The 19,972-nt window shown below is 40.7% G+C and overlaps 1 protein-coding gene across 4 annotated transcripts in view; it reads left to right on the top strand.

The window, feature by feature from the left end:
• The first annotated feature begins 276 nt into the window (after positions 1–276).
• The window catches only part of NELL2 (neural EGFL like 2), a 158,695-nt gene continuing 138,999 nt past the window's right edge, over positions 277–19,972 (top strand). Inside the window, exons 1-2 of one of the 4 annotated variants that reach the window (XM_077338628.1) lie at positions 277–857; positions 1,203–1,331. In XM_077338628.1, the coding sequence (XP_077194743.1) occupies positions 803–857; positions 1,203–1,331 (184 nt within the window). In that variant the 5' untranslated portion in view covers positions 277–802. The remainder of the gene's footprint in view (positions 858–1,202; positions 1,332–19,972) is intronic. The other 3 variants (XM_077338626.1, XM_077338629.1, XM_077338627.1) reach the window with 3 other exon arrangements.

Here is a 19,972-nt window from a genome sequence, read left to right as displayed (position 1 = left end):
CCACTAGTTGCCGTCGGCTCAGGCCGTCAGGTGTGAGCGCGCGCCTCGCCGGGCTTCTGGGCAGGGCTGCCCTCGGCGCAGAGACTGTCGCCGCGAGGCCCACCGCCCTCCGTCGGTCTGTAGTCGCGGTCCCAGCTGGAGGAGCCGCCTCGAGGCACGCGCGCTTGTGAAGGAGGGCGGGCGCCCGCCTTGCCTGCCTGGCCGAAGGAACCTCCTACCCGCCCACCGGCCTGTCATCATTGGCCCCCGCCTCAAAGCCGTCGACTTCTCTGCCTCTTTTGATGCTGCTGGGGAGGAGGAGCCAAGCAGCCTCGAGCTCCAGCGGCGCCGGGGGCAGCTGCAGCTGCTGGTACCGCTCCTGGTAACAGGGTTGGAGACGGAGCCCTGAGGGGGAGCCCGCCCGCCCGCCCGCCCGCCCGCCAGCCAAGGGCTGGCGCGCCTCGGCTCCTTCCTCGCCCGAGCATCTGCGGCTCTGGCCCTCCATTGTCTCCGCCTCCTGCTTCCAACAGGTTCGGAGCTGCCGGCTTTCTCCGCGCGTCTCCTTTCTCTTGGCGCCATTCCGGGCGGCTTCCCGGAACAGGCTGCTTGCTTCGGGCTGCTGTTTGCGGGGCCCCCGGGAGGATGCGGCGGGCTGTGGCGGGTCCCACTCGCCCCCTCGCCGCCTGGAGCCCGGCTTTCTGCTGAAACGAGGAGGACCCGACGGGCGGCTTTCGAGGACCAATTTTCTCGCATCCCGTTTTCGACTCGCTATTTATATTCGCCAAAGAGGATTATGCACTGATCGCTCATCTCTTCTTGCGCTATGGAGCCCCGGGTTTGTTTAAGCGTCTTGTGCTTCCTCTGCAGCCTGGCTTCAGGTAAGGAAGGGGTCGCTGAGAATGCAAAGACCTGGAAAGAAAAACCCTCCCTACAACCGATCCCTATTCCCAGGGCAGCTTTGGGGACGGAGGGGGCCAGTGCTTCTCTCCTGAAGTGGATTTTCTAGATGGAAAATTTGATGACAGGAAGGAAGGGGGGGATACCCGAACTTTAGGAACGGATGATGCTAAAGTAGGTCATGGAAATAGGACTGACTGATGGGAAGAGGTACCTGAGCTGTTCACTGGGAAAATGGGGAGGAGAAAAAGCTAGTGGGTGGAAAAAGGGAGGGGAAGGATGTACAGGTTGATGGCTGGGGAGTAATTCCTCTATTCTGACTCAAGTTCTAGGCTTTGGCGTGGACCCTTCAGTGCAGATCGACGTGCTGACCGAATTACAGCTGGGAGGTTCTGTGGCTGGAGTCTTGCAAGTGCAGGGACTGCACAATGGGAGCAAAGCGTTCGTCTTCCAAGGTACAAGGCGTCTGTCCTTGCTCGCTCACTGGGCAGGGTCAACCGAGTCCACCTGAATAATTCCTGATCTTGCTGGCAAATGCGTTTGACTGAACTTTTTGCATTAACGTGTTGGCAGACTCTATTCCTCTGGGCTCATGATGCAAGACAGTCCATTTGCTCAGCAAGCCTTCTCTCAAGCATCGGGGTTTCTCTTTCTCCCCCCTCCTTTTCTCCTTTCTAGCCCTTCTTTTGATTGATAGGCCTCTAATTAATGGTCAGCAGGCAAGCTCATGGCAGATGGCTTGTTTTGCCAGGCCTAGGGAGTCCTGAGTAATCAACAGACTCACTGGACTGGTTGAAGTTGGTTTTTATTTTGGGGTGATTGTGCCTGGTTAAACTTTGAAAGTAAAAGCCCATACCAAGAGGAAAGATGATTAAAAAGTGGTGCTACAAACATTGTCTTCTGGAATTTTATAGAAATTATAGTCAAAAGATTTATGTGTTTTCTCCTTATTAGAATTCTTTTTAAAACAAGGGGCCTTGATGTATGCACAGTCAACAGTATGTTAATATGAGCTGTCTCATATTAAGATTTTTGTAGGAATTTCTGTTTGGTAAAAATAACAAATAATAATATAAGATCCAGAAAAACACTTGAATAATTTTAATAAACAAAATCTCTGTGATTTTATCTATACAATAAATAAGATAAATGAATGAGATAAATTAAATTCAAAAATAAATTAATCACATAATTATAATAAGAATAACACACAAATATATGTGTGTGTGTGTGTGGTTGATAATTTATTTGAAATGTCTTTATGCAGATGACTGTATCAGATGCCCACCAACGTTTTAAAGTTGAAAATTACTTATTTATGCATGTATGCTGAATGTCATAGGTAGAGAAGATGGTTCATATGGTGCATTGTGAATAACTCTATTTTAAATTTATTAAAAAACAAAGGTTTGCTTTGTGGAATCATTAATTTTGTTAAGAATTTGTTATCTTTGGCAGTAATGTAAGGAGAAATCTAAGAAAAGATGCTGGCCTTAACTTCTGAATGAGGAAGTATTGAATGCCAGCTAAAGTCACTGGAGGGTAGAGCTAAAGATGTTGTTCTCTAATAGGACCAGAGAGTGTCGCTGTGAACATTGTCACAAAAACATGGAGGATACACTTTTTAAAGGAAAAATTGACACATGATATTTTTAAACAGAAAAGGCCTCATCATTACAAATGGATGTAGACATCTAAATGAGTAGGCACTTTACAGAATGAAAACCTAAAACTGGTATGATTATTAAATAATTGCAGCTTGGGGTGTGTGTTTAATTGGAACATTTCAGAACTTTGAAAACAGGACTTCAGAAATAGTTAATTTTTTAAGATAATGATCTCACAAACATTCTGGAGATTTTTCTTCTTGTTTTCCATTATTCAAAGAGGACAGGGCAACATATATGGTTATTCTTTCCTTTATTTTATTCCATCAGTTCTGTAAGGTAGCTGAGACTGAGAGTGTATGACTGACCCAAGGTCACCTAGTGAGCTCTTATGGCACTCTGAGGGTTACACTACACTAATTTGTATCCAGTGACAGTGGATCTTGATTTCTGCACTGTAGAGATAGCCATGCTCAATACAGAGGCAGAACAATGCCTAGAAGAATAAACAAGCACTATATAAAGCGCTGTATGAATGGACACTACATAAAATTGTCTATAGTAGGTTAGTTTGCCCCTTTTTATACCAAAGAAACATATTCAAGTCTAGTGTAAGAAAATGATTAGTAGCAATGTAAGTTTTTTGCACTCAGAAATGTCATGAGGCATATTAATGAAAGAAGTAACATTAGAGAAATTAAATGCAGATAGAATATTGTGCTCTACCTAGAGAATTGCAACCCAGTACCAGTATTAATGATGCCATCTATTGTACATCTGTCTCAACCCATATTCTGGGAGGTATGGATACAATTTACACATTCAGGCCCCCTTTGCATGCTTATGGAGGAGACACTATTTAGGATGTGATTCTGGGAAGTACCTTGGTTATTATTTACAGAATCATTTTTATGGCTTGTTGCCTCCTGACTGGCTTCTTCTTGGATGGATGCAGCTGGATTGGGGAAAGATTTAGTCAACCTTGCCTATATGGTTGCAACAGTCACACAATTCTGTGGCGTAGGATTGTATGCAGGAAAGCAATTGCTGTATTGCTACTTTGTGAGGGGAAGGAAAAAGAGAGAACCATGGCATAATGTTCTAGTAAGTTAGGCATTACTAAGATAGTATGTGGTTGGGAGCAGGTACATTTTATAGGTACATCTATTTCAGCACTGTCCTGTGAGTATTTGTAGGAAGACATGGCCTCAGACTCTGAGAGAAGTGCTGAGAAATTAATGAACATTATTAAGATTACTCTGTAGTATATGAACTGCATGCTGGATAAACTCTTCAAACAGTCTTATAGTGAGCCAGACTACCTCAGTATGTTCTACTTTGACTGGCAGCAGCTGTCCAGGGTCTCAGTTAGAAGTTACTTATCTGACCATTTTCACTGGAGTTGCCTGAGACTGAATATGAGGCCTTCTGAATACACAGTAGTTACTGCAATGCTAAGCTACTACCCCTCTGAATGTCTCAGATATTTGGATTTGGTATTATGAATGAATTTTGGTGAAACATTGAATAGTAGTATGAAAGCACCATTTTTATTACAAAAGCATAGAAAACAATACTTGAATATGCTATGCATGTTCTTGACTTTTATTGGAATCCAGTAAACCTAGAAGAATGATTACAACATATAATCTGTGTTTATAAATGTTTAACTGAAATGAATTATCAAGAGAAGAAGGCCTCTCTGAGTTGATGAATTTTGCTGCTTGAGATTCTACTGGGCATTTTTTTTAATTAAATAAAAATAGCAAAGCAAACAGACTTTGAATTTAAGCAATAAGCAACATGTAGAAGTATATTGTATTCTTGTTTTATGGATTTTATTGTACGGTTTTACTGGGGTTTTGTATGCTATAACTCGCCTTGAGCTTCCAGGGAGAGGCGAGTAACGAATATAATAATAATAATAATAATAATAATAATAATAATAATAATAATAATAATATATCCATGGGTTATTGCTGTTGTGTGATCACTACACTGATCTGGAGAGAAAGGTGGTAAAAAGAGAATCAAATATTAATCAGTAATTGCAAACATTCAACTATGCTTGACAAGAATGAGATAGGTATCTGATAGAGTAGAAACAAATATTGATAATATAAAAAGACTTTGTGCATTGGATGCTATAGTCCAGGAATTATTCTGAAAACAAAGATTTCTTTTTGTCATTTAAAATGTTTAGCATTTATGTATATAAACTATACTTTGTTATTTCAGGAAGAAAAAATAAAATAAAGTCCAGTTGGACTGAAGGTATATAGTAAGCTGTGATAAAATATGAGGATGGTACAGAACACCAAAGAACATATTTAAACTGTCAGTATGATGCATGATGGAACTTGAGAGCTATTGGCTTCCCAAGTGGTTATTTCTGGCACAAACTGCTGCCAGAAAATAAAATGTAAAAAGATCAATTTGCACAACACTAAATCTAGCTGTTTTAAGCATGGTATCATTAATATGTTACAGTTTGCATTCTGATTTTAGATGTGTCCCTTCCTTTTTTGGAAACATTTTGTGTTGCAGCCATAAATCTGTTTTTCTACTGTGCCAGACAAATAACATAAAAATGTTCTTTGAAACAAGGTTTAACTAGTAGAAGAAAATTGCAGAATGGACAATATTGAATTCTGTCCTGGTCATGTTACTCCTTACAGGTGGTAAGTATACTAGAATAGGAGAAAGGAATAAATGGAACCCTTTTCTATTTAAAATTAACCATTGCAAAACACTGGAAAATAAACCTGACTGAGAGTCTGTATGGCCCATTATGCACAGAGTTGAAAGTCCGCATTCGGGGTGGAATGGCAGTAGCTAAAATCACCAATTATGCACGCCATAGGCGGCAACCGGGCGCAGAGTCAACATATGCTGCCGAAAAAGCAGCATTGGCGAGATGTGGAAGAAAGTGGAAATCTATCTTCTTAATGCATTCTAGTATATGAAGCATTATAAATTATTCATCTACAGTTCACCATTTCACACAATTAGTTTTTTCCTAGGTGCCAATACAAGTTGAAATTATTGAGAACATGTAAAATATAAACACATTACATAAAGTATTCTTATCAAAATAAAACAATGTAACGCTTCTCTGCAAATCCTTGGACTGGATCAAAAGCTGCTGACTGTTCTTACTTAAATCTCTCTACAGTTGCCTATTACTGCTGGAAGCAACTAAGGATGAGCCCCCCACAGCAGTCTGACTAAATAGGGAAGGGATAGAACAGAGATAAGTTATGCAGTTTTGACTTGTACCACCACTTTCTCCCCTCCTAGAAGAACCAGTATTCCACTGTCTACTGAGGAGTCTGAACCACTTTCTCACACACATTTATGAGGAAATCCTAACACCTGGTTTGCTTTTTTAAAACTGGGCTGGAATCCTCCTTCCCTCCTTAGTAGAACTTTCCTTCCAATTTGGCCTGAATTGGCAGCATAACCTTACTGTCCAGATTCCCACTGCCAAATATCTGCCCCAGTTCTCCAGACTCTGTCTGTAAAAACTCAGTTCTCTAACTAAAGCTTCTCAGAGTGGATGGTCAGTGAGCCGGCATCAGAATAATTTAGACTGAAATCTACTGAGATTACACCAGAGGGAATATTTTCTGAGAGTCTCATTCCATCTCTTTGTACCACCTCTTCTTCCAGGGTACTACAGAACTGTAATTCTCCTTTACACTGCAACCGTTCATTTCATGACCCGTTTGATTCCTTTCATGCTATCTTTGATGTTAGATTAAGATTCCTCTATACAATATCATAATAAGAATTCTCATCTGCTAGTTCTTCTAGACAAGGAAAGTCTTTTTATAATGTTTAACTATAATACCATGAAGTTTATGTCCAGTCTCATGGCCCAAACTAGGAGGCAAAGCCTGATACAACAATTCTACTGCTTAATCTATAGACTCGGAACTGGATGATCCTAAATGTATCTTGAAACATGATACTCTAATTATGCTGTGTGTGGGCTCTGTATGTATTTATTCTGTACATGTTAAGTATTTATTTCATTGTTTATTCTTTATATGCTCCAATATTCAGTCCTGGCATAGAAAGTAAATGCCTAACATAACTGCTGATTAACATATTAAATTCTGAACTCCAATCTGGAGAATCAGGTTTGATTCCCCACTCCTCCACATGAGGCCAGCTGGGAGACTTTGGATCAGTCACAGTTCTCTCAGGGCTCTCTCCGACGCACCTACCTCATAGGATGTCTGTTGTGGAGGGGCAAAGGGAAGGCAATTGTAAACCACTCTGACACTCCTTTGGGCAGTTAAAAGTATTCTCTTCTTCCGATACAATATATAACTTGCAATTGCCTACACACTAAGATTCGTAATCTACAGTTTTCATTATGATGAGAGCACAAATCACTGTTCAATAGCTAATATGTAATGCCAAACTATAGTGATTCTAACTGCAGGAGCCATGTCAAGGGAATCATGTCCCTAGTGCAATGTACTATGAACACAACTGTCATGCTTGCTGGCTATCAGTATCTTTACAGAGGTTTTCATGGTTGTCTGTGTGGTCATCTAGGCCCTTATTCATTTTAACATAATTATCAGAAAGATTGGACTCTATATAATTGGCAGATTTAGCCTATAAAATGTTAATGAGAGCCAGTTTGGTGTAGTGGTTAGGAGTGCGGACTTCTAATCTGGCATGCCAGGTTCGATTCTGTGCTCCCCCACATGCAGCCAGCTGGGTGGCCTTGGGCTCGCCATGGCACTGATAAAACTGTTCTGGCCGGGCAGTGATATCAGGGCTCTCTCAGCCTCACCTACCCCACAGGGTGTCTGTTGTGGGGAGAGAAATGGGAAGGCAACTGTAAGCCGCTTTGAGCCTCCTTTGGGTAGGGAAAAGCGGCATATAAGAACCAATTCTCCTCCTCCTCCTTCTTCTTCTTCTTCTTCTTCTTCTTCAGCTTCCTTAAAATTTTAATATTTAGTCTATTTTTAGATATACAGGAGTCCCATTTCCATGTTCTTTGAAGGCTTTTCAGCTATGAGAATGAGAAAAAGAACAAAAGATAAAGCTTATTTTGAAAGAAGTCTTGAATTATAACCTAGACTATTTTTCATAAATGTCTTTTATCTAATGGTTGTACTAATAGCCTATGTTGAAAAATGATCTTTTGGGAAAGTATGACAAGGAAGGCCTTGTGTCCCCTCCCCTCTTTATTCAGACTGTGGAATGTGGAGTGTTTAAGTGGCCACTGATACTCAGACTACACTAGTTGAATAAAATCATAATAATATGTTACGAAGATACTCTTGGCTAAATCAGTTTCTGATAAGAAAAATATACTCTTGACTAATTCAGTTTTTGAAAATTGCTAAAATTTGCCATGGTTGCTGCTGTACAGTGTTCACTTTTTATGAAGACAACTCTGCTGCCAATTTATTATTATATTGTGCAGAAGAAAATGCTAACTAGGTGGATAAACAGTAGTGAGAAAGTCATCATATATTAACAGAAGCTGAAGAGAAGTGCATGATAGCTTATGTGTTCAGAATAAGCTTATTGTTGGAGAATGGGATATTGCTTGAATTTACAAGAAAGGAAGAGGCTTGGGAAAGCTAGACAGAGCCTGTAAAGAGCACAAACATCTTTTCAGGTAACTAATCATCTGCAGACAAGGACAGATGGTATACTGTGTTAAAATATAATAGGACAATGGCTGTGATGCAAAATCTATGCAATACACATGGTCCAGATACTGTTGATATTGGCTAATTGGGAAATCTTACTATCCAGCTTAAAATGACTGCTTCCATATCTGCATTTACATCAGTACAATGACTTTATATCCTATGCTTTTCTATCAGCAATGTACAACTACAAGTAATTGTGTAAAAAGAGAGAGGGAGATGAAGCTGCCTTATAATCCCTTGGTCTATCAAAGTAAGTATTATTTAATCACTGGCAGCAGCTCTCCGGGATTCTCAGGCGGAGGTTCCTGGACATCTTTCAATTCCTAGAGATGCCAGGGATTGAATATGGGGCCTTCTGCAAGCCAAACAGATGCTGTCACTGAGCTACAGGCCTTCTTGTACACGTGCATAACTTTGATGGTCATCTCAGAGTCTTAAGCAAAATTTGTTGGCATCCCCTCATAGTTCTGTTACTGCTGATAGGTACTTCAGACAGTGAGTTGGATCTTATCCCTCCCTTACCACTCTACTGAAAAAAGTTTGAAGTCTTTCTGCAGCCTAAGGAAACTTCCTCTGAATTAAGCAGATCTTCTGTTGAAGGAAGAGGTGCTTAAGTTAGAGGCAAGCTCCTTGGAGGATGGTTGAATCCAACCCAAAACCATGTAAAAAAATTGTGGAATGTCATGACATTTGCTATACATCATACCTCCAGCCATACAAAAGGCACTTAGTGCCTGAATAACACTATAACACAAAGCTGCAGCTCATCATTAGATGGCAAGTAGTTTGTCTCTGCAGGATCCCTGCACCTTCAGAGATGTTTGACTGGGAACAGTGGTATACATCCTAGTGTTGGTTGCCAATTGCTGCCCAGATCCGGTTCAAGGTTTTGGTTCTAACCTTCAACCTTACGCGGGTTGACACCCACATACCTGAGGGACTGCCTATTGCCCTATGCCCCCCGCAGGACTTTGCGCTCTGTGGGTGAGAATGTATTGGTCATTCCTGGGCCTAGGGAAGTGCGCTTAGCCTAAACCAGGGCCAGGGCCTTTTTGGTCCTGGCCCCTGCCTGGTGGAATGTGCTCCCGGGTGAGCTGTGGGCCCTGCGGAATCTACTAGCATTCTGCAAGGCCTGCAAAATGGAGCCATTCTGCCTGGTCTATGGTTGAGGCTGGGGTCAGTGAGGTACACCTACTGCCCCCCCGGGCTTTTTGGAGTGAACATCGTCAGACCTCCTTCTCCACCCCCCTTAGTAATAGGGGGTAGGAATGGGCTTTTCCGCCTTGTTGGGATGGTTTAAAGTTTTTAAATGGGAGTTTTAATGGGGTTTTAAGACATTGTGGCCATGAGCCATCTAGGGAGTGGCAGAAAACAAACAAACAAACAAACAAACAAACACACACACACACACACACACACATACATACATACATACATACATACATACATACATACATACATATTCTGCTCAGCAAAGTTTGTTTCCACCTTAGAGGCACCTTGAGTTAGAGGAAGACTCTTTAGGCTGCAGAAACACACAGGACTTTGCTTATTGGAGCAGTAGGCAAGTGGTTCTGGATGGAAAAAGAGGTCAGTTTAAGAGGAATAGAACCTTCATCTCCAATTCCACATGGGAGCAAATATATAAGAAATGAACGATGGCACAAAAGCGTCTCACACAGAAATGTCTCTCACATGCAATCTTGCTGGTCTTCAAAGTGGGACTTGAAATGGGAGAGGGCCCAGAGAATATTTATTACTTCCTTCCTCCCACCTATCACCAGTATTATGCCTAGGAGAATATTAACCTATTAATAAAAGATCACTAGGTGGCATTGCAGGTCAAATGTACAGTATTAGCATATTATAGAAGGTTTTGTCTGTGAAGGCAGTCTCTTGGGTTTGGGGGAAGTATTCCTTAGTCAGAGACAGTGGTATGAAGACCCCACTCAGTTACCAATCTCTCTTAGTGCTATTCATTTATTTTATCTGGCTGTCCATAACTCATTTGCTATGACTGCTCTTTATTCATTTGTTCGAATGGCTATGAATGCAGATAATTACACCAGCAGACAATGTTATCCATGATCATCTTGTCAGCTGTATCCAGGGAAATGATAGGAATCTTTAACTTTACTCAGTCAGGTGACCAGAACTTGGACTCTGGAGTAAAGAATAGACGTAAATGGAATCAAGTGAAAAATCTGGCTGGATCTAGCCAGAGAACATCTGAGACACTTTATACTTGTTATTGAATTATTGAATGGATGGACAAGTAAATCATTTTCAAAGTTCTGATATTCTAAGTCAGTGACTGGTTTAAATTTTCTTGAAGGCTATCAGTGTCACAGTATAAATTACACATGTATTGTAATGACTTATTTTTTGCCCATATTATTAACAGCAAATAACTCCTGTGCAGAATAGGTAAATATGGTTTTTAAGCCAATTACTAGTCCATTTTAGTTGAAACCTAGATTTCCATCTTTTAATGAGAACCCATCTCAGGAATCTTGCTGGCTCTTGCTTCTTAGGCAAATAGCAAGTTGAACTCATAATATATTTAAACTCCTAGATTAAATTAAGATTTTATATTTAGCTATTGTGGGAAGTTCTTTAATGTGGTTGTTCATCATTTCCCAATGGCTTGTGATGTTTCCACATCCTTTGTTAGAAATTCATTATAACATCTGAATCTGTCATCATCAGACCTAAAGGAAAAGTCCGGATGTGGGAACTGCGGGAGGTCTCTTGGCAACCAGTTTTCATTTGAGGCTGAAAATTTGCTTTGACAGTGTTCTGTGTATTCTGATCCTTTTCATACTTCTCATGTACTGTGAACATCTGCTGAAGGGCTGATTCATAAATGGCAGCTGTAGTTCTGACTAGGTTTTGGACAAACAGGATATTGTGAATCAAGGCTTATCACAAGGATATTGTGAATCAAGCTCATTTCAGGGGGAGGAAATATAGGTGAAAATCAATAAATGGGATACCACAATTTCATTAGCCTACTCCCAGCCTTTGGGGTGACTTAGCTACCCCAGCTGTTTTTTAGAAGGAACAGAGTGCAGAGAAAATTGTCTCTAGAATTTTAGGTTATTGTTACCTGTACAGTGGTAAACAATTTCCCCAAATTGCAACTAGATCCTACTTACAATTTATTAAAAAACAACAACAACCATCACTCAGGGTAAAAAGCCCCCAGCCAACCAACCAACACACCCAGAAAACTAATTAATTTTGGACATCCGGATAGCTTTTCTACTCCATGAGTTTATTATTCCAGACAATCATTTTTTAAGTGTTCCAGAGGGATGCAGTCCTTTACAGAAACCTGAAGAACCGTGTTTTCAGGCTCTGGGAGGTTTGGGGTTGTGAAATAAATGGGATGTTTTATAATACTAGATATATGGGAATATGGCTTTGGGTAGAAATGTACCCCCCCAAAAAAAGTTTAAGTTTGTTATTGTACAGTGGCTTGAGGGTTAAACAGATAGGGCATATCCTAGTAGCTAATCTAATCTAATCAGTCATAATGCGGTTATAACTTTTTCAGTTCTGGTATGTAAGGAGGCCACCATGGACAACCAGCTGGGATGTTCTCCCCCCCCCCCAGCACAACATGGCACACTTAGGAGCTGCATCTCATTTCTTTTTCCTATTGTGGGAAAAAGTATTCAAGTAATTTTCCTGCTGAAACGGATTTCACCTTTTGTTGGTAATATCAAACTCCAGTACCATGGACAGCTCATGTCATGCACTGTTCAGCACAGAAAAATGATGGTTGTTCATTTAGTCTGAAGAAGAGTGCACACCTTGGATAAATCTTTGTTGGTCTTAAAGGTGCTCCAGGAATCTATTTTTGTGGTACTACATCAGACCAACACAGCTACTCACTTGAATATGTTCAGCACAGAGATTGTCTTATTATCCCTAACTATTAGTCAGTCTGAAATTTCTGGGCACCTTTGCATAGTCCTACTACTGCTTATCTGTTCCAGACCACAATACTTAATCTGCTAGTAAAAACAATTGGATGCCATTAAAAGTTTTGTACTTGTACTAAGAACAATGAGTAAGAAATGAAGTGCATTAGGTTAAAGTCAAAGTGAATCAAATAACAATATCACAATTAAAATATTTCTGAAAATTGAAAAACCTAAGGATGAGAAAATCATGCCAGTTGCCCTTCTCCTACCCTGGTAGATGACTGAATAAGATAGGAACCAGGTCTATATAGGCTGCATTGCTATTTGTTCCTGAAGCTGTAATGGGATCACAGAGCCAAATCATGGGCCTTCCAGGACTTTGCAAAGCTATTGCCAATGCTATTGCCAATATTGCCAGGAAGACACTGATAATCCTCTTTTCTCTATCTACAACATGATGGTTGAGAGGGAAAGAATACTCCTGAAGGAACTTTTGTTTTTATACTCTTTACACTGGAAAAAGTATAAAGGTTTCTGGTGAACAAGCAAACTGAAATGCTTTGCACTGTCACTGTCTCAAGGATATATTCTTCCATTTGGGCTCAAAGGAATGGGCTTTTCATTGGAAGGGCATGTATGAAAGAACAAGTTTTGGTAGTTTGAATGTACATATGCAAGTGAAGAGAGAAATAATGGATTTATGCATGAGAAGGATAATGGATGTTCATCTTTGTGGAATACTTTGCAAACCAAGATGAGCAAAGCATCTAAATGTTGCTATTTGTAGAATATATGTCAGAATGCAGATCTTGAAAGCACCAGGCTGATCAATAGAGCCTTAAAATAGGTTTAAAACAAGCAAGTAGGAATAACAAAGATATCATTTGGTGTTAAAAAATATACAGGAGGCTGAAGCTAGTAATATTATGCATATGATAAATTTGCTACAGCTGTACAACTGTGGTAGAATCTGATTATAGGATTATATAATTGAAAGATGGTAAACTGTTGCTGTTACTTGAGAACATAGTGGATGTTATATCTAGAACATCAACTTGAAATCTAAAGCTGGAAGACTACAGATTACGCACAAATAATGCAAGTTCTTCCAGCATTATACTTATTTGCTGTGTTTGTTGTGTGGAATGAAAAAGTCATTGATTGTAGCTTGACTTTTAAATAACATGTTATTGTGGACAGTATTACTGTTAGATAAAAAAGCTCAGTCTGAAGGTACGCTGTGTTGCAGTTAGCTGAGCTCAAAAGATTGGCAAATTTGGAATGAAGAAAAGAAACTTTGGCATCACATTGGTAGATTTTAAGTTTTTATTTCAATTTGCTTTCAGATGCAGGTTTTAGTCGTATTGCAAAGCTAACAGCTCCATTCCACAGGAGCTCATTCAGAAGCAAGTTCAATTGATTTGAGCAGAACTTGCTACCTATTGAAGGCACCTAGTGCTGCAGACCTGATTATAATGCTTCTAGGAAAAATTGTACCATGATTAAAAACTCCCCTTAAAGCTTTCTAAGTGAATGTCATCTTTGCTCAGTGCTGTTTGCCTAATACTTTGATTTGTGAACGGAATATTTAGGGATAGTCACAACATGAAAGCAAACTATGTGACAGGTGCAATTTCAGTGACAGTGCTGAGATAGCTGAAAAGGTTATGATCTGAGAGTTTTAGACATCATGATTTAACATACAACAGCAAGATAGCTGACGATAGTAGGTCTAAAACCCATTCAGTGGAGTATGATTAGACAATGACGGTTCTGGAGGATACGATATCATCTGTTCTGTGTAGAGTACTCCCAAGCAGGAATATGCATCCACAGCAGACATTGTGGACTGTCAGATAAGGAGGCTTCTATAAGAACTGTTAAAGGAGTGTGGTTTTAAAAAAGCTTTATTAAGTATTAATTATACTGAACATAACTGGGCAATTTGGGAGAAAGAGGCTGCTGCATTTAAATTTGCTCTGTCTACCTGGCGGCATTGGCTGAAGGGGACTCCAATCCCCTTCGAGGTGTGGACAGATCACAAAAACTTGCAAGCCCTGAGACACCCATGCATGTTAGTCTTCATTCAGGCTGGCTATGCAGCTATTCAGGGATGGTGAGGATTACAATAATAGACTGGACTAACCAACAATTTCAATGGGACACTTCTTTAAGAATATACATTCGGCCGTCAAACTGTCCATATTGTTATATGAGGGTTTTTATCACTATGGTGTGTGTGTGGGGGGGGGGGAGAGAGAGAGAGAGAGAGAGCTTGAAATGTGTGTGGCTGGATCTTCAGGGTGACTGCTGCAAGGTAAGAACTGTTTGCTGTAGTAAGTGGCTATTGTCATGTACAGCAATGTACACTTCTGCCTTAGAGAAAATCTGAATTTTGATTGTCCATAGTTTGTGTCCATATGTGGGAGTATTGGTACCAACAGAGAAAGTTAAATCCCATTGCTTTTTATTTGGAGATTGTGAAACATGAAGTCTTTCTAGTCAGTGATTCTAATAGTTCAGAGAAACATCCATTAATGTGTTGCTGTGGCAGGATTGTGACACTTCTAGCATGCCTGTAAAATTTGAAGATTCCCTTACAAAATTCACAAGACCATGATGTATAACAACTGTGCACAAGTGGATAAAATTAAATTGACTGTTCAACAAATCTACACTTAGAATTGGTTTATAACTGAAGCTTTTAAAAGCTGATTATGTGAATTCAGAAACCAATTTGGTTTAGGAGGTGTGCACAGAAAGCTTTTCAAAGAGAACTTATAGGCATGCTTATTTTCATTGAGGGAATCTCCACTGAAATAAAGTATATGTTCTTAGAGCAATGATGTGTCCTGATTTTAGAATCTTTTTTTTTTAGACATTTGACCATTTAGAGTAGCCTCTTCCTCAGGACTATATTTCTCAGGAGGTTGTGGTTGGCTTAAAGAGTGGAAAAAGGAAAGAAAGGAGTGTTTAAACAAGAGGACCTAATTCTATAGAATTGTGTGTTTCTCAGTTCTTTTCATAGCTTGTGTCTGACCTTAAGAAGAAGATGAAGAAGTATTGGTTTTTATACCCCAGTGCGCACTGCCCAAAAGAGTCCCAAAGTGGCTTACAGTCACATTCCCTTTCCTCTCCTCACAACAGACACCCTGTGAGGTGGGTGAAGCTGAGAGAGCCCTGACTGCTCAGTCAGAACAGCATCATCAGGACTATGATGAATCCAAGATCACCCAGCTGACTGCATGTGGAGGAATGGGGAATCAAAGTTGGCTCACCAGATTAGAAGCTGCCACTCTTGACTACTATATCACACTTAGTAATTAATCTATGGTCATTATTACTTTTTAGTTTCCAGGTGAAATAGTTTGTAAGAATGTTTGTCACAATGTGAAAAGAGCTTGAAGTACTATCAGAGCTATATTGTTTTGTGTACTGTGGATTTTGAGCAATATATGGAAGTTAGGGACTACTGGAAGCCAATTTTCAGCCTGTGGATATCAATTTTTAGATGGAAATACACTGGAGACCAAGAGGTGCTCTGTTTATTTATTATGATCCTTGTTCCAGGGCTGCAGCATGGTGCTGAATGAAAGCAGGTTCTTCAATGGGCTCTAGGCAAACATCAGCCAACTGAAGGAATGACCGGTCAAAATACTGATGGAGGTATATGGTTGCAGCATAGCCTCTGCAAAATATCAACTCACAAAAAGAAGTCATGCACTTTGGTAATTCTGGCAAGTGTCTTGGCATATCTATGGCCACTTTGAGTTAGCATGGTAGTGGATTCAGGAACCAGATGATTGGAGATGATTCTGAAGAGGAATGGTCTGAGGATGCTTGTGGGAAGTAACCCCAGAAATTGAGATGGGAGAGAAGATTCTGTTGATTGATTCCTTCTAAGTTGTGGAATCTGCTGAAGCATGTTCCCCAGTGTTTGTTGTGTATCCTTGCTCTAAATAATAATTTCCATTAATATCAACAATTGCTCTTGGCCAGATAACTCTTCCTTATTTAGGATTAGATTTAGGCTTTGTAAATTGCTTGTATAAATTGCTTGTGACAGCTTATGTACCACGTGTTTATGTTTCACTCCTTCAAAGTGTTTTGGAAAACTGCTCATTTCCAGAAAGGTGCGAAGGTTGCAGAAGTTTTCATTAATTCATGAATTACTCCTTTAAAAGGCAAGTGTCACAATTAAACTAGCACCAACAATTTGCTGAACATAATGGATAGAACATTAAAAAAAATTACTTTGACACCTCAAGGGCAGCCAGAATAAAGGACTAGTTATGCATCCCAAATAAAGTTTCCAGAGATATTTTTTTTCATGTTTTCTCACTGCTGTTTCACAAGGAACCATCTGTAGTTTACCTGGAAAAAAATGTCTGACTCCTCAAGTTCTCATTATAGACACATTGTAGTTTGTTTATATGAGACAAATGGCCTGGCTGTTTCCCCACCTATAGGGAAAAGCCTCTAGGAAACTTCTAATCTGAATGGAGCTTTGTTTCTGTTCAGGAAATCTGAATGACAGGTACACTTTTTTGTGTTGCTAGGTCAATTGTTATACCCTCAAACCTGTCAGACCATCGCAGTGATTTGCAGAGGACTCATGAAAACAATAATACAGAAGATAAGGGCCAAATGTCTTTATCACAATTTCTCCTGTACAACTTGTTTTCAGATTCCTATTTTTATAGTATGTGGAATTTACTAATTTCATTTTAAAGGGGATAATCAGCATGGGTCTTCTTCTATGAACCAATGTTAACAGCCGTAGTGACTGTCTAGTCAGCATTGAACAAGGACTTCTTAGTCCTTTCTTGGTCATTGTAGGCATTAATTATTTTAGTAAAACAATGGGACTCTAAACTCATTACAGATAGTCCTGACCTGAGCAGCTTCCCCAGGCCATGGGGACAGGGACTCATACAGCAGAGAGGACACCCATCCTTTCCTGAGAAAGGGCTTGACATGCAACCAGCCCTGCTCTGAACCTCTGAGCTCTTCCACCAGGCATTTGATTGAAGCCGGGTCGGACACCAGGGTAATAAGATCGGGTCCTCCCTCTCCTAGTTGAAACTGGCTCCCCCCGGGCCGACATTGCCTGGTGACATCGATTGGAACATAACTGGGAACAGAAGGTCGAGGTGCTGAGGGGTCAGGGGATAGATACTGTTGCCGTCATCTATTAGGCAGGTTGTATTGGGATTGTATTTTAGTATTCTGTAAACCGCCACAAGCCAGCTGGTCCAAGAGTGGCAGTCTATAAATTAAATAAATGAACAAACAAGTAAACAAACCACAAAAAAAAGGAACAGCTGATATGCTGTCTTGGAGATTCATCATTTAGGCCAGTATACTATTTCACAGCAGTTCTGTGCTGTAGCCATGGCAGAAGCTACCCTGCATCACCTGCACAGCTAAGTTGCATAGCTTATCAGAAGCCTCTAGATCCATGCTATGTTTTGCAGCTGCAAACCCAGACGCCCAGTGGCTCCAGAAGATTAAACAACAATGGCCCTAGCTTGGGCATCTCTGAGTCACTGCACCCTCTTGGACATTAGAATGGACAGCCAACAGATGAAGGGGGAGGATGCAGGGCAAGAAGAGACAGAGTTAGTCTAATCCACTTACAAACAAACAGAGAATCAGGGACAGCGGTCACCATAAACAAACCATAAAGAATTCTGATCAGCTGGGTTTGTGACTCCCACTGTCAAGTATGTCTTTGGAAGCTGTTCCCAAAGGTCATGAGGAGACAGGATGAACTGTCCATAGTGCAGCATGCATCTGAATGAGGCAGATTTGTTGTTTGGAAGGCTGCCTGAAGCAACATGTTCCAGGAGCTGGCCTGTAACCAGCAATTTAGCATAGTGGCAAGGACTTCACTGATCATGCTTCTAGATCTTCCTGTTGAATCACCACTACACAGATACTAAACAAAACCATGTACAATGATGGCAAATAGTACAGATTCCATGTTGGCCACAGCCATGAGGGGTTCTATTGGCCAGGGAGGCTCTTTGAGGCACATGCTGTAGCTATCCAAAAGACAGTTACTGATCCTGTGAGGAAGTGTACTATAACTGCTGTGATGGCCTGCTGCTGTATAGGGCTCTGGCCCTTCAAGGCAATGGGTTCCATTGGCCAGGTGGTCCATGAGGCTCACTGGGGTAGCTGCTAGACACCCCAAACCACCTGAGAGGAGATGGTGCCTGGTAGGAATGGGGTAATAGACCCATATGGGGCTGCTAGCATCCCTGTCCACAGGGATTCCCTGGGAGTATGCCCCATTGCATACTCGGGTTGTTCTCATATGCTGCAGCGATAACCTTGTCATCAGTTACTATCTCATTTTCAATAACAGGTATATGTGCTGGTTGCTTTTGTTTTGAGACAATGTCTAGAATTTATTTATCAGAACAGGATCTCAGGGAAGATACTGGCTAACTCCACAGTCCCAGTAACACATGCTTGTCAAAGCCTTTTCCTTTCCTTGACAGTGAGTTCTGTGCAACTATCAAAGGTTATTACTGCAGCACTATACTTGAATAATGGGAAGGTGAAGGTTAAGGAAATCGGTAGCAGCACTGAGGAAGCTGATTGTCACATAGTGTCCCATACAAACTGAGAAATCAAGCTTTGTGCAGTGTGTGGTAATGTTATTAAATGATACATATGTGGTGGTGTGGGACTGGGGATAAACATTTCATTACTTTACATAATTTCTCTTCCAAACTTGGACTGGAAATATGCAGTGTTATTGTGAAGTACCACATTCTGACTGGTGAAGATATTTTCCGCAAGGTTGGGACAAACCAGCAGCGATGAGAACACAGCCTCTTAAGATTTTTGATCAATCTGCTGGGATGGATGGTCTGTCACAGGAACAAATTTCAAACATGGAAATGCACTTGGTCAGTGTAAAGTTCAGAAAAGCTGCTGTGGACATATTTGATGATCTGAGATGGATTTCACATACACAAATAACCAAATCCTTAGACATGCTCCTTCCTTTTTCAAACTAAACCAAAGAACATATTCAGTGGACATCTCTAATCATCAGAGAGTTGCTTACACTGCTTTCTCCTAGCTATTCAAAGCTGAACCCTGTGAACAAAAGCTAGAAGGAGGTGGATGGGTTTTCGCTACCAGCAAAATGTCTCAAACCCATCCCAAGGAACTAATAACATTATTTGGCTGTAAAACTTGGCTAATCAAATGCATGAAGGTGCAAGTGTTCTGCAAGTGTTAAACCTTGCATAGTAAACTTTTTATATTAGGACTAATGTGTTTGAGAATGAGATTTTAACTAATAAGTTAGTGTTATTGTAATTTTCAGTTAAACATCCAGAAGAAGTTTCTGACTGAGCAGTTCCTCAGTAGAACAGGTTTCCTCAGGAGGTGGGTTTTCCTTCTTTGGAAATTTTTAAGCAGAGGCAGATTGTGAGTGGGTGGGCAGGAAGGGTTGTATCAGTGTTTGGCTCTTGTGGCCCTTTCTTGCATGCCCAGGGAAATGCCAATAATCAGTTTGGGGGAGGAGAATTTTCTCCAGCCAGACTGACTAGGGATTCTGTATTTTATTTGGGGTGGGGGGAATCATCTGGCATGAAATTGGGGTCATTGTGGGTGGGCAGGTAGTTGAGAGTTTCCTGTTTTGTGCAGGGAGTTGGACTAGATGACCCTGAAGGTGCCTTTCACTTCCATGACACTATGATTCTAGGGCAGGATCATGCATTATTGAGGAGACTCCCACTGACTTTTTCAGCCCAGTAAATATGGAGGCAAATTCACAGTTGAAGCACAATTTATTGAGCAACAACAGGATAGGCAAAGCACTGTGGGACACATCCCATCTCCCCAA

The sequence above is a fragment of the Paroedura picta genome, chromosome 5, assembly GCF_049243985.1.
Source record: "Paroedura picta isolate Pp20150507F chromosome 5, Ppicta_v3.0, whole genome shotgun sequence".
Classification (NCBI taxonomy): Eukaryota; Metazoa; Chordata; class Lepidosauria; order Squamata; family Gekkonidae; genus Paroedura; species Paroedura picta.
This window is presented reverse-complemented; position numbering and strand designations above follow the sequence as displayed.